General features: G+C 44.2%; 1 protein-coding gene and 1 long non-coding RNA gene across 8 annotated transcripts in view; one reads left to right on the top strand and one right to left on the bottom strand.

The window, feature by feature from the left end:
* Positions 1-3,670, bottom strand: part of LOC102120361 (uncharacterized) — a 65,612-nt gene extending 61,942 nt beyond the window's left edge. The window contains exon 1 of the long non-coding RNA XR_006695401.3: positions 3,480-3,670. This is a non-coding gene — a long non-coding RNA (uncharacterized lncRNA). The remainder of the gene's footprint in view (positions 1-3,479) is intronic.
* Positions 3,671-4,017: 347 nt separating this feature from the next.
* The window catches only part of PHKA2 (phosphorylase kinase regulatory subunit alpha 2), a 91,332-nt gene continuing 79,782 nt past the window's right edge, over positions 4,018-15,567 (top strand). For all 7 annotated transcript variants that reach the window (XR_012429813.1, XR_012429811.1, XR_012429812.1 and 4 more), the window contains exon 1: positions 4,018-4,277. Coding sequence is in view for 3 of the 7 variants with exons in the window: in XM_005593095.4 (XP_005593152.1) it covers positions 4,200-4,277 (78 nt within the window). In the remaining 4 variants the exon portion in view is untranslated. The remainder of the gene's footprint in view (positions 4,278-15,567) is intronic.

Genomic DNA, 15,567 nt, shown 5'->3' with positions numbered 1-15,567 from the left:
GGAGTAGTTTTGGTTTTGTTTGTTTGTTTGTTTTCCTCAAAACACACTGCAGTCATTAACCCCACAAAGGAAGTCTGCTGACTTCAGTGAGCAGCATCATGATCGTTCTTACAGAAAATGGTGAAGCAAGTCAGGCAAGCACCTGTAGTCCCAGCTACTTGGGAGGCCGAGGCAGGAGGATCGCTTGAGCCAGGGAGTTTGAGTCCATCCTGGACAACATAGAAAGACCTCGTGTCTTCAAAACAAACAAACAAAAAACGGTGAAACAGCTTAACTTGGGATACTGGGTGTGTCTAACGAGGTCAGCTAGGAGTCAGTCAGTTTGTTGAAGGCCATTTAGATGAAGATCTAATTTACTGCATAACCAATTCACAGAGTGGACTTGTTTGGTGTCATTTTGTCTCCATAAGAGCATTTTAAGGACTATTTAGTTTGTCTTTGTCTCTGCTCCTTTGGTTGGAGTCCAAAGGACAGGAAAAAGGAAAGACTGGGTAGGCATAAGAAGAACATAATCTTCAATTTGAAGAATTCTTATCAGTATATACTTTTTTTTTTTTGAGACAGAGTCTTGGTTTGTCACCCAGGCTGGAGTGCAATGGTACAATCTTGGCTCACTGCACCCTCCACTTCCTGGGTTCAAGCGATTCTCCTGCCTCAGCCTCTCGAGTGGCTGGAATTACAGGCGCCTGCCACCATGCCCGGCTAATTTTTGTATTTTTTGTAGAGAGAGGGTTTCACCATATTGGCCAGGCTGGTCTTGAACTCCTGGCCTCAAGTGATCCACCAGCCTCAGCCTCCAAAAGTGCTGGGATTACAGGTGTGAGCCTCCGCGCCTGGCCAGTATATACTTTTTTCTTTTCATGTTAATCTCCAGGTACAGCATCAAGAAGTCAGAGCAGGCAAAAATGGAATATATGTTCTTTTAGAATATATTCTTTTAAATATATTCCTCACTGTAAAGAAATCTTATGTTCCCTGGTGTTTCCTCTCTTTATCTCTCAGTCTCAAACGAGCTACAGGAAGCTGGAGCAGAGACAAATTCCACATTCTTTAAAATGTAATGAAAAAATGATTTCCAGTCAACTAAATTATCATATAAATAACTAAATTTGGTGAATTGGTCATTTTCAACAAACTCATTCAGATTTGACCCTTTGGGTCAAAGATGGAGTGATTTTCTTTAGAGCCAAAGACCTGAACCCTACAAGAGAAATATTTATTGGTTTCCACCTTGGATGTTAACACGGGGCTCTCTAGAAACTACCTGGACTGAAGCCTCTGTGGCAGGATGATGGCAGATCCTCTGGTTAGGGTCAGAAAAATCATACGTGGTGCTACCCCAGGGTCCAGTTCTGGGTTTTCATCTTCATGGAGATCACGAATCAGCTTCAGAAACAATAACATTCCCTATCATTATACTATATCTGATTCTTGACAAATATTTGAGAAATGGCTTGCAGACAAATTTCTATTGGGTGATAACCAGAGAATGGCTTCATGGATATGGGGACCAAGATATGGAGGTTTTGTACCTCAAGGATATGAAGATACTAAAATATGAGACTGATTTATTATATAGCACAGCTTACTGGTCCAAAATGAATCACTAAAATTTGCTTCGAAATTTAAAAGCTAAAACGGAGTAGCCTTCCTTCTTGGTTTTATCCCAGAATTTTGAGCTTATTGAAGAACATAGCTTAGATGTTGCTATGCAATCGTATAGACCAAAACCTAAGCATGTAGACTGCCTATACACCAAAAGGGGTGCATGTGTATATAGCAGAATTAGCAAAGAATGAAGTCAAGAAACTGAAAATATTTCTATACTAGGTGGAAATGCCAGATAAGGAGCAAAGATCAGTTATTTCCCGTATGGCTGCAAAATCAACTCCTAAAGAAGGACCCAATGGAAACAAAAGCCACAATGAAAAGAAGCAATGATCCCAGCTTTTAGATACAGATAAATACATGAAAATTCTAGCAAGAGTACATACTCAGATTCCAAAACATTTAGTGATGATAACAATGTCTAGTTTTATTCACCCCTAGATCACAGCAAATTCTTCATGGAGGCACATCACATGGATCGCTGCATAATTCAAGAGCCAATATTAAGAAAACAAAGTATTATATGAAGTAATATGTGAGCTGATGAGGGGTTTGGCGCTTTAGTTGAGTGACAGAGTAAAGCCATAGATTTATGTTCTGGAATATCTAACATAAACTTGGTCAAGGACCAAACATAAGGGAATGCAGCTAAGCAGGACTGATTTCATTTACTCATGCGAGCAACATTAATTGAGCTCCAACTATACACTCAACACTGTACCAGGCATGGTAGGAGATACCAAAAGACTGTTTCAATGAATAACGTACATTCCAATTAGGAAAATATGCCTCATCCACACGTGAAAACACAAATAACAACAGGAGGCAATACATTGTGGCCAAGTGACAACGAAATTAGTTATGATTTATTAAGTATTTTTCTACTAGCCAGGCTTGTGCTAAATGCTTTATATTCATCCTCTTGATCTTAAGTCATCCTGTGAGGTAGGTGCTATGATTATCCCCATTTTACAGATGAGAACACTGAAGTTCAAACATGTAAAACGGGATGCAAAAGGTCATACCACTTGTAAATGGCAGAACTGACATTTGAACTCAAATTGAACTGACTCTGAGTCTTAAGCTCTTACTAAACAAATGGCTATAGAAATTCAGAAAATGGGGAAGGCTAATAGACGAGCTGAGCTGGCCGTTAAGGGAAAGATAGGCTTCAGTTAGTCAAGGAGGAGGAGGAAGAGCCGAAGGGGTCAAGCATAGAGTAAATGCATGGAGACTGGCAAAGAGCTTGCGGAAACAATGATTACATTAGTCTAGCTGTCCAGTGAATTCCTCTGTGGGCCAGATATTGGTGGACAATGAATACCAGGTCGAAGATTGTGAACTGTGGGTTATCAGCAGCCACGAAACATTATAACGAATGCCAAGTTTCAAGCTGTAGACTTGTGGGAGATGAACTGCGAACCTGCTGGGGGAAGCGGCGCCCAGGTGGCTAGGGGCGGGGTCACAGGCGCCAGAGGTGTCACTGGGGCACCTCTCCGGGCCTTCCCCCTTTTTCTTCCGGGCTGGGTCCCGCTACTCCAGTTCCGCTAGGCGGCGGAGACGGGGCCAGGGGCGGGACTACAATCTTGACCCTCAGAGGGGTGCCCAGGCGGCCGCGGTGGGCGGCCCTCTTTCTCCGGCCTCGGGTGGGATTGGCACCCGTCTCGGGGGGCTCCTCACTACCACGCAGGGAAGCCAACTCGTTCCCCGCCCGGAGCCGGGTTCCCCTAGACTCCTGCGGGCCGCCTCCTTTTTCGTCCCCCCACGAGGCCGTGACTCTGAGGGTTCCGCTCTGCGGCGGAGGCGGGGCCGGGGGTGTGGGCGGGGCCGTGGGGGTCGTTCCAGGGCGCGGGGCGGGGCCACCTCCTTACCTGTGCCCCCCAGGGCTCCAAAGGTTCCACTCTGCGGCGGGGGCGGGGGCGGGTCCGGAGGGCGGGTTCAAGGCGCCCAGGTGGCCGCGACGGAAGGGCTTGTTTCTCTGGCCTAGGCTGTGGTTGGCAGCCGGCCGGGGAGAGAAGGGAGTCAGGGAGGCAACCTGGTTCCCGCCCGTTGCTGATTTCGCAGCTGCTCTCCCGGGCCGCCCCCTTTTCCTTCCCCCTCAGGCCACTACTTGGAGGGTTCCGCTCCGCGGCGGGGGCGGAGCCAGGGGCGGGGCTGAGCGCGGCCTGGGCGGGCTACCCGGCGGCTGGGGTGGGCGGGCGTCTTCTTCCCGCCCGAGGGACCTCCTCGCGACCGCCGGGACGTAAAAGGGGCTCGGCAGGGGCGTCCTCGCCCCACGCCCGAACCCGGTTTCCCGCTGCTCCCGCGAGCGTCGGGAGCCCAGCAGGCCTGGCCGAGGCGGGACCTTCATCGCTCCAGCCCCCGTCCCCGCCCCCGCGCCTCCCCACCGCGCGAAGCTCTGGTTGGCTTGCTTTCCGACCGGACTTAGGGGCTAGCGTTTAGAAAAGTCTCGACCTCCTCCGGCCCGGTCCCATCCCGAGAACTGTCTAAGGCTGTGAGTGTCCGGGAACCAGACCCGCTTGGAGGCCTCAGCCCCGACGTCCCGCGCCCACGCGGCAGATCGGGCACTACGGCCCGGGAGCGTCTGGGAGATGCGGAGCAGGAGCAATTCCGGGGTCCGCTTGGACGGGTACGCGCGGCTGGTGCAGCAAACCATCCTGTGTTACCAGGTAAGGAGGGACCGCCCCACAGGGAACGCGTGGAACTGCCCTCTCGTGTCACTCATTCTCCTCCCCAGGCCTCTGGCCCTCTTGTGACCTGAGACCTTGCAATTAAGAGTTTGCTACTTGAATCTAGTCCTTGCTAGCCAGTGATTACCACCCCATTACCACGCCGTTCTCCTTAAGATTCAGGGGACCTAACTGTTGCTACGGCTACTTTTCACAGAATTCTTTGGCCATTGTTCAGGATGAGAATGAGCCTCCTCCGTGCCCGGGGTCCAAACTGCCTGTTTTTGCATTGACTGTGCTTTTTTTGGACGAGAAAATAAGTTTGTGTGTGTGTGGGGGGGCGGTTGGACAGACTACACTGAATGAGAACAGTAGACAGGAGTGAAGAAGCTCCTGAAGTTTACGCAGGGCTCTGCAGTGTGGGGAGACAGCTACTGTCCCTCCCATGAGCTGCCTTGGTAGAGACCCACCTGGAAGGCCCTTTGGGGCTACTTTGGTTGCTATTTTACAGATGAGAAAATTGTGAGGCCAGAAAGGTCACTGCATGTAGCAGGTCAGACCCAAAGGCTCCCAAACTCACAGGATCCTATGACACTGCCCGTGTGGTCCGAGGTATGAATATGCCTGCTATGCTTTGTATTCCTGGGCCAAAATTATATGTGGGTCCATCAGTGTAAGACCACTGAACTATTTTTATTCCTAGTGAAGACAGCAGCTATGTTTCTTGCCCTCAATCAACAGCAACTATTTATAGGGCCTTCAGAGTCAACGAAGGCAGTGGCATTCAGGGGTTAGAGGCCTGACCTGCAAGTTGGGAGCCATGGTCATTTCCAAGGCACTGACCGTTTTCCCTTCTTAGCTAATTTCTTAGCCTTGTTTCCTCAAGAAATATTTGTGGGGTATCTGTTATACGCAAGGCACTCTACAAAGTGCTGGGGTTACAAAGAATAAATGATCGTAGTGCAGTAACATTTATGCATAGGGTATAGGTCCAAAGTCCTTTATCTGTTTTCTTTGTTGTTGTTTGTTTGTTTGTTTTTGAGACGGGGTCTCACTCTGTCGCCCAGGCTGGAGTGCAGTGGTGCGATCTCGGCTCACTGCAACCTCTGCCTCTCGGGTTCAAGCAACTCTCCTGCCTCAGCCTCCCGAGTAGCTGGGACTACAGGCGTGCGCCACCACACCCAGCTAATTTTTGCATTTTTAGTACTGACGGGGTTTCACTGCGTTGGCCAGGCTGGTCTTGACCTCCTGACCTCAAGTCATCCTCTCACCACGGCCTCCCAAAAGTGCTGGGATTACAGGCATGAGCCACTGCACCTGGCCTCAGAGTCCATTATCTGAAACCCTTTGGACCAGTTGTAGTTTGCCCATCAGAAATGTTTGGCTTTTAGAAAGGTAATATGTGTACAACGTACTATATATGCCATAATAACTGCAGCCAGATCTGGGCAGCACCCCTTCATCAAACAGGTTATTACTTCCACATCAGAATATGAATATTCACATAATTTCAGTAAATGCTGAAAAGAGTTTCGCATTAGTTCGGCTCATCTTTTGCCACCAAAAGAGCTTGCTGCAAACTTACGAAAACACTTTAAATTTTCAGAGCTTGAGATTGCACATGAAGGATGATGGTCTTTATTTTGGGAACTTTGAGGAAGGACCCCTCACCCAGTTTGTGGGAGCAGGAGAGGAGTCCTGGAAGAGATGATGTTCAAGTTGAGAGTGGGAGAAGTAGTAGGCAGGCAAATGAAGGTCATTTTTCCCCTTCCTCCTTGGAGTATATTCTAATTACATCTATAAAGTGTTTTACAATCCAAGTTGAAAAACCTTTCCCTTCATGACTGTGATGGAGGGGGCTTTGAGGATTGCTGATGAAGCTTAGTTCTTTTGTCAGACCTGGGTTTGAATCCTCTGCTCTGCCTTGAATGACGTGTGTGATCTTTCTTGATCCCTTCTGAGTCCATGCCCTCATCTGTAAAGTGAGGATAATAACACTTGCTTCCACTGAGTGTTTCTAAGGAAAAAATTAGTGCCTACTACCTTGTCTGGCACCTACTGGGCAGCAGTAAATAATGGGTGCTCTTGGTGGTGTCATGACTTTGATAGAGACCACATGTTTGTGCCCAGGCCTCATGGTCCTTGCAGGAGTACTCTGGCTCATGGTGCGCCCTTTCCTGAAGGTCCTGCTACAGCTCCTCATTCCTTGAGCATAAATATATCTCCCCATTGATGCCAAGAGAGCCTAAGTACAGAGATCTCATCAGTTTCCTTCCTTTGCATCAAGCAGTGGCCAAAGGCATGAAAGGTACCCTTAAGTCCTTGTTGGTAAAAGACTTACTGCAGGACCTGAGCCATCCTAATAACCCAGCTCTCTGTCCAGGCTTGCCTTCCCTCAGAAGCGAAAGAATTGTCTTCTCATGAAAGCAAATCTGTGAGATTGGACTTTCCTCCCCAACATTTTAATGATTAAAAAAAAGTTGTGTGAGCCTTTAGTTGTATTTGTTTTGGGGGTAGTTGGTGAGTAACCCTCATGTTTGCCCTCTTTTTCCCTTCCTGTGTCGTCAAGCTCTTCTGACTAACCAGGATACTCCCAGCACAGTTCTGCCGGGTAAATGTCATGCATCCACAAGTGCAGAATTGCACCCATTCACTCCCACAACTAGTGTGCGCAGTTGTAGAGCCCTAACCCATTCAAGGCCTCACCACCTTCTCTGAGTAATCTTAGGCAGGTCCCCTAACTACTCTGGAAAAATGAATGAGCACTTTTATGTTATGCATATTTTACCACAATTTAAAGAAAATGAATGAGCTGCACGAATGGTTTCTAAAGTTTATGCTGTATCTCCCCACCTTCTGTAGATATGTGCAGATGTTCAGGAGGCGTTTTTTTAGTGTCAGCTGGTAACAACTCTGAACTTTGTTTCTGATTTGCTTTTTAAATTGAGATCAATTTACATTGGTTTCATTTGTTAGAAATCATTTTGTGTTAAATATGTCAAGCTAATCAGCTAATCATCATTTGAAGGTGTGGCCTGCCCCGCCACACCTGTGGGTATTTCTCGTCAGGTGGGATGAGAGACTGAGAAAAGAAATAAGACACAGAGGCAAAGTATAGAGAAAGAACAGTGGGCCCAGGAGGCCGGCACTCAGCATACGGAGGACCTGCACCGGCACTGGTCTCTGAGTTCCCTCAGTATTTATTAATTACTAGTTTCAGTATCTCAGCAAGGGGAATGCGGCAGGAGAACAGGGTGATAGTGGGGAGAAGGTCAGCAGGAAAACATGTGAGCAAAGGAATCTGTGTCACAAATAAGTTCAGGTGAAGGTACTATGCCTGGGTGTGCACGTAGGCTAGATTTATGCTTTTCTCCGCCCAAACATCTCAGTGGAGTAAAGAGTAACAGAGCAGCATTGCCGCCAGCGTTATCTCGCCTCCCGCCACAGGGCGGTTTTTCTCCTATCTCAGAATAGAACGAATGTACAATCGGGTTTTATAGCGAGGCATTCAGTTCCCAGGGGCAGACAGGAGACAGTGGCCTTCCTCTATCTCAACTGCAAGAGACCTTCCTCTTTTACTAATCCTCCTCAGCACAGACCCTTCATGGGTGTCGGGCTGGGGGATGGTCAGGTCTTGCCCGTCCCACGAGGCCATATCTCAGGCTGTCTCAGTGAGGAGAAATCTTGGACAATACCCGGCTTTCCAGGGCAGAGGTCACTGCGACTTTCCACAGTGCATTGTGCCCCTGGTTTATTGAGGCTGGAGAATGGCGATAACTTTTACCAAGCATACTGGCCTGTAAACATTTTGTTAACAAGGCACATCCTGCACAGCCCTAGATCCCTTAAACCTTGGTTCCATACAACACATGTTTTTGTGAGCACAAGGCTGGGGCTGAAGTTATGGATTAACAGCATCTCAAGGCAAAACAATTGTTCAGGGTACGAATCAAAATGGAGTTTCTTATGTCTTCCTTTTCTACATAGACACAGTAACAGTCTGATCTCTCTTTTCCCTACAATCATTCTTCCGTTAGAGGCAATAGTTGGCTCACATAATTTCAGTAAAGGCTGAAATTATTAAATTAATTAAATTATTAAATATTAAATAGGAATTATTAAATTAAATTATTAGTTAAGCTAACATCTTAATGAATTCCTTTTCCTGTATCTGTGAAAGAGAAGAATTTTTCCTATTAGTCATTTGCCAAATATGCTTGCTGCTAAATATTATTTGGATCTTTAACGCAAAGAATGAAAGAGTTGTGGTTACAAAATGTCCTTTTGCAGGTTTGCTTTTGTAAATATATACTCTAGGAAGTATCATTAAACATTTGTTGCCTTTAAAAAAAGAAATTTTTAGATTGTTTTGGCTCAGGTAAGAAATATGAACTTTGTACATTTTTTTCACTAACAGCTGTTTGAAGGCTCCTTAATAAAAGTATTAAGTATGAAGTGGTGATAAGAGAATATGGATCAGAAGGAAAAACAATGGTCAAGGCAGTGTTCACTGTAACGACAGATTATTTAGTATAATAAAGCAAATAACTAAGAGACTGGGACAGTAAATACTGTTATTTAATGGCCATGGAATTTAAAATGAGAAAAATGGAATAAATAAAACATGGAGTATGGAACAAATAGTAACAATAATAAAGAGGAATTTGGGAGTTTAAAAAGATATAATTAAGTACTAGAAAATAATAGTATGACAGAAGAATAGGAAGAGACTGGAGTGAAAGTGTTTTTTTGTTTTTTTGGTTTTTTTTTGAGACAGTCTTGCTCTGTTGCCCAGGCTGGAGTGCAGTGACATGATCTCAGCTCACTGCAGCCCCCACCTCCTGGGTTCCAGCGATTCTCCTGCCTCAACCTCCGGAGTAGCTGGGATTACAGGTGTGTGCTACCATACCTGGTTAATTTTTGTATTTTAAGTAGAGATGGGGTTTCACCATGCCAGCCTGGTCTTGAACTCCTGACGTCAAGTGATCCACCTGCCTCGGCCTCCCGAAGTGCTGGGATTACAGGCGTGAGCTCCCAGCCAGTAGTGAAAGCATTCTAAGGGCCTTATCCCATTAAGAAGGATGATGAAGGTATTATCATAGCTTTTAAGATAAGAGTTTGTGTTTAAGCATTACCATTAATATATGTGGCATATATAACTTTATTTTCATTTTAATTTTTTTTTGAGATGGAGTTTCACTCTGTCACCCAGGCTGGAGTGCAGCGGTGCGATCTCGGCTCACTACAACCTCTGCCTCTCAGGTTCAAGTGATTCTCCTGCCTCAGCCTCCTGAGTAGCTGGGACTATAGGCGCATGCCGCCATGCCTGGCTATTTTTTTGTATTTTTAGTAGACACGGGCTTTCACCATGTTAGCCAGGATGGTCTCAATCTCCTGACCTCATGATCTGCCCGCCTCGGCCTCCTAAAGTGCTGGGATTATAGGCGTAAGCCACCACGCCCGGCCTCTGTAATATATAATTTTAAAAACGATAGCAGAATAAAGAAAATCTGATCATCTGGCTGAAGAGAGGAAAAGGCTACTGGGGAGAGTAGGAAGTAAAGAAAAAAGTGTGGTAAATATAAAGTACAAAATAAGATGCAAATAAATCCAACTACACAGTATTAGTAATCACAGCAAGAGTCTTCCTCATTAGCATAGTGGTGAGTATCTCCACCTGTCACAAGTATGAATGCTGAAATCCGCCAGATAGTAGAAATTATTATTATTATTTTGAGACAGTCTTGCTGTCACCCAGGCTGGAGTGCAGTGGCATGATCTTGGCTCACTGCAACCTCTGCCTCCCAAGTTCAAGCAATTTCTCCTGCCTCAGCCTCCCGAGTAGCTGGTATTACAGGCACCATCATGCCCGGCTAATTTTTGTATTTTTAGTAGAGACGGGTTTCGCCATGTTGACCAGGCTGGTCTCGAATTCCATACCTCAGGTGATCTGCCCGTCTTGGCCTCCCAAAGTGCTGGGATTACAGGCGTGAGCCTCTGTACCTGGCCCAGATAATAGAAATTATTTTTTAAAACTTTAAAAGGTGTATGTCATTTGTAAGAGACAAAACCTAAAACATAGGATACTGAGAGGTTGAAAGTAATATAGTGGGACAAGATATACTGAGCAAAACTAACCAAAAATACGTTGATCTATGAATATCAGACCAAGTAGACTTTGAAAATTTTTTAAAATTATATTAGGGATACAGAATGGTATTGCTAGATGACAGAGGGCTAATTCACCAAGAAAAATACAGCAATTTTAAATCTGCAGAATACTAACAACATAGCTTCAAAGTATGTAAAGCAAAATTTGACCTAACTGTAGGAGAAGTTGACAAATCCATAATCATAGTGAGAGTTTTTAAACCCCCTCTCTCAGATACTGTTAGATCAAGCAGAGAAATAATTAGGCCATAGAAAATTGGAGCACTGTAAGAAACAAATTTGATTAAGTACACTTACATAGAATTCCACACTGAACCAATAGAAAATACTTATTTGTTTCAGCTTCACAAGATATATTTTTCAAAAAGTGATGACAGATTAGAATATAAGGGAAATCTCAAAAAAATACTGAAAGATCAACTTTATGCATGCCACATTTTTTTTTGGCCAAAATGCAAGAAAATTAGAGAGCAGTAACAAACAATTGCTAATGCCTCCCATGTATGTTTGGAAACTTATCTAGCCTGCTTCTGAATATGTCATGGATTAAAAAAGAAATTATAACAGAAGTTACGAAAGAGTTAGAACTGAATGACAGCAAAAACATTCCAAATAAAAATGTATGGGATTACAGCTAAGGTGGAGTTTGAAATTTATATCCTTACATGTATATATTGGAAAAGAAGGAAGATTTAAAAATTAATAAACTCACAGTTGTGAAAAGAACAGAGTGTATTCAAGAAAATAGAAGAAAGGAAATAATAAGGGTACAAGCAGCAATTAATGTGCTATAAAACAGACAGCAAAGATGGACAAAGTGAAAAGCTGATTTTTTGAAAAGACTGGTAAATAGGCAGACTTCTGGCAGGGTTGGTGAGAGGGATGGGGGGAGGGAGGAGGGACAAATGAACAATACAGGAGTCCCCCTTATTCACAGGCGATACATTCCAGACCCCATGGGTGCCTGAAACCATAGATAGTAGCAACCCTATATATACTATGTTTTTTCCCTGTACATAGATACATATGAGAAAGTTTATAAGTAAGAGATTAAGAAATATAATAAAATTGAACAATTATAACAATATACTGTAATAAAAATTATGTGAATGTGGCCTCTCTCTCTCTCTCAAAGTATTTTATTGTGGGTAGTATTTTCAGACCACAGTTAACCACTAGTAACTGAAATGATAGAAAGCAAAACCAGACAAGGAAGGACTACTATATTAAGAGTGGGCTGTTTTCTAGATAAAGGTTACCAGTGTTAAGAAAAAATTAAATCCTGATTAGACCGGTAACCCTTAAAGAAATGGAATGAGTCCAAAAAGTCCTAGTCCAAGATACTTTTACAGAGAAGGACCAAGGAACATTTAGAGATTGATTTCTTTATGTATCTTGGAAATTAAAGAATTTGGCCCAAGCGCAGTGGCTCACGCATGTAATCCTAGCACTTTGGGAGGCCGAGGCAGGTGGATCACCTGAGGTCAGGAGTTTGAGACCAGCCTGGCCAACATGGTGAAACTCTGTCTCTACTAAAAATTAAAAAATTGACCCGGTGTGGTGGCAGGCAACTGTAATCCTAGCTGTTCGGGAGGCTGAGGCACGAGAATCACCTGAACCCGGGAGGCGGAGGTTGCAGTGAGCTGAGATCGTGCCACCGCACTCCAGCCTGGGCGACAGAGTGAGACTTTATCTCAAAAATAAATAAATAAATAAATAATTTGACTTTTATTCTGAGTGAGAAGGGAAGCCCTGAGAGGGTTTTGAGCAGGGGAATGATATAATCCGAATCATGTTTGAAAAGAATCACTCCATTGGCTGCATGGAATATTTACTGTAGGGGACCACGGGGCAAAGCAGAATGAATGACCCGTTAGGAAGTTTCTGCAGTTGGAGCATGATGACTCAGACAAGGGTTGTTCAAGTGGAGACAGTGTGGAATGGTGAGATTTGGGGTAAATTTTGAAGGTAGAGACAACAGGATTTCATGGTGGAGTGAGTATTGCATTTGTGAAAAAAGAAAAGTCAAGAATGACTTCAAGATTTTAGGCTTAAACAACTGGTAGTATGGAATTACCATTTACTGCAATGGAGAAAATTGTGGGGAAGCAAGTTTGGGGTGGAAGATAGAGTTTTATTAAGTTTGAGATGTCTGTTAGGCATCTGTATTAGTCCGTTTTCATGCTACTGATAAAGACATGCCTGAGACTGGGCAGTTTACAAAAAAAAAGAGATTTAATTGGACTTACAGTTCCACGTGGCTGGGGAAGCCTCACAATCGTGGCGGAAGACAAGGAGGAGCAAGTCACATCTTATGTGGATGGCAGCAGGCAAAGAGAGGAGTGCTTGTGCAGAAAAACTCCGCTTTTTATACCATCAGATCTCGTGAGACTTACTATACGAGTACAGCGTGGGAAAGACCTGCCCCCATGATTCAGTTACCTCCCACCAGGTCCCTCCCACAACATGTGGGAATTGTGGGAGTACAATTCAAGATGAGATTTGGGTGAGGACACAGAGCCAAATCATATCAGTATCCAAGTAGAAATGATAAGTAGGCAGCTGAATATGTGAGTCTAGAAGTTAGGGGAGAGGTCTGGGCTGGAGACAGAAATGTGGGAGTCATTGGTATGTGTGTGGAGGTTAAAAGACCCTGAGACGAGACGAGATCACAGGAACAAGTACAGACAGAAAAGAGATGAGGTTCAAAGAGGAGACCCCCGAAAATGAAGAGATCCAGATTATGAGGGGGAGGTGCTGCCAAGGGGGACGAGAAGAAGCCATCAGGGAAGTAGCAGGAAAAGCAACCAAGGGTCAGTGTCCCCCCAAAGTCCTATGTTGAAGCCCTAATCTCAAGGTGATGGCATTAGGAGGTGGGGCCTTTGGGAGATGATTAGGTCATAAGGGTAGGGTCCTGATGAATGGGAATAATGCCATTCTAAGAAGAGACACAAAAGAGATGATTCTCCTCACCACTACCATGTGAGCTCACAGCAAGAAGGTGGCCATCTGCAAGCCAGGAGGAGGGCCCTCACTAGAACTTGACCCTGCTGGCACCCTGGTCTCAGATTTCCTAGCTTCCAGTAATTGCAATAAATATATTTCTGTTGTTTAGGCCACCCAGTCTATGGTATTTTGTTAAAACCACCCAAACTGACTAAGATAGAAGTCAGGAAGGTGATTCAAGGAGGAGGAAGTAATCAGATGAGTAAAAGGCTAATAATGAGACAAGGTCAAGTAGCATCAAGACTAAGAGTTGACCATTAGATTTGGGGATGTGGAAGTTATTGGTGACCATGTCCAACAGTCTATATGGAGTGTAAGACACAAAAATTGGGCAAATTGGACTCAAGAGAGAAGGAAAGGACAGAAACTGAAGATTCTGAATTTAAACAGTTCTTCTGAAGGGTTCTACTGTAAATAAGAGCAGTGGTTGGGTGGAGATATGGGGTTGGGAGGGTTTTTTTAATGTGAGAAATTATGTATCTGGTGGGAATGATCTAGTAGACAGGGGAAAACTGATAATGCAAGAAGCAAAGTCCTGGCATGCATGAGAACAGGTAGATTGTAGCATATATATTGCGGGTGACCTTAGAGAGGAGCACAGATAGCTCATCCATCAAAACAAGAGGGAAACAGGGCGCATTGGCACCATGTTCCCTTTTGATTGCTTCTGCCTTCTCAGCAAAATGTGAAGCACGGTCACTAGCTGAGAGTGAGGATGGGTAGGAGTTATTGGAGGTTTGAGAGAGAAGGTACGAAGCAGTCCTTTAGGAGAAAAAGGGAATGAATGAACAAGGGATTTCTAGACAATCGTTGGACAGCATTAAGGGTCATTAATTTAAAGGGAGTTCAGTCAGCGTGGCTGTGTATTTTTCTCCAGCCACATTCAGCTGCATGAGTGCACCCTCAGAGTTGGCAGAGGCAGATTTAGCCAGAGCTGGCATTTTGCCCAGTGGGTACAGTGACTCCATTGTTGTTGACAGAGGGGCAAGGGATTAACAGATAATCCCTATCTTAAACTGTTTCAGATAAAAGATAAAGAGAGACAGCTCTCAACTCCTTTCAGATGGCCAATACCCCATGATACCATAGTCAAACAAGGCATGTAAAATATAAAACTTACAGAGGAAATTCACTTATGAATATTGATATTTAATACATGAAGTGAAATACTAAGAAAATGAATCAAGCAGTGTGTATAAAAAACATGATCAGGTGTGGTTTATCCACCAAATACAAGGAAATTTACTATAAAATCTATTAATGTATTTTTACCACATTAATAAATTAAAGAAGAAAAACAGTGTGATCATCTCAATAGATGTAGAAAAGCATTTGACAAAATTCAGTATCCATTAATGATTTTAAAAGCACCTCTTAAGGCCAGGCGCGGTGGCTCACACCTGTAATCCCAGCATTTTGGGAGGCCGAGGCGGATGGATCACCTGAGGTCAGGAGTTTGAGACCAGCCTGGCCAACATGGTGAAACCTTGTCTCTACTAAAAATACAAAAATTAGGGTGTGGTGTTGGGCACCTGTAATCCCAGCTACTTGGGAGACTGAGGCAGGAGAATCGCTTGAACCCGGGAGGTGAAGGTTGCAGTGAGCCAAGATCATGCTACTACACTCCAGCTTGGGTGACAGAGTGAGACCCCGTCTCAGAAAAAGCACCTCTTAGACAATGAGGTATACACTCGAATTTTATTATCTTGATAAAGGGTAATGTGAAAATAAATCTACAAACCTCGTAAGTAATGTATTGGGGAAAGATTTAAAGTCAAGAACTTTAAGGATCCCCACCATCACCCCCTCTCTTCAGCATTGTAATTGTGCCCCCATGTAACAGACATGAAAAGGAAATAAGAATCATGGAGATTATTATTTGCAGAAAAAAGTGCTACAGAAAACCCAAAGCGAGTGGAACTAGAGTTTTCCATTTTTCAAGCAAGTTTGCCACATATAAGATCCATATGCAGTAATGAAGGTACCCCTTTACGGCAGCCGCAAACAATTCGTAAATGTTATCATTTCTTAGAAAAGCATTCACAGTAGCAACGAAAACTGTTGAATAAATCTAATGCAAGGGCTAGACATGCCTGGAGAAAGTTTTAAAGCT

This window comes from Macaca fascicularis, chromosome X (assembly GCF_037993035.2).
Source record: "Macaca fascicularis isolate 582-1 chromosome X, T2T-MFA8v1.1".
Taxonomy (NCBI): domain Eukaryota; kingdom Metazoa; phylum Chordata; class Mammalia; order Primates; family Cercopithecidae; genus Macaca; species Macaca fascicularis.
Note: the sequence above shows the minus strand (reverse complement) of the source record. Positions and strands in the feature narration are given on the sequence as shown.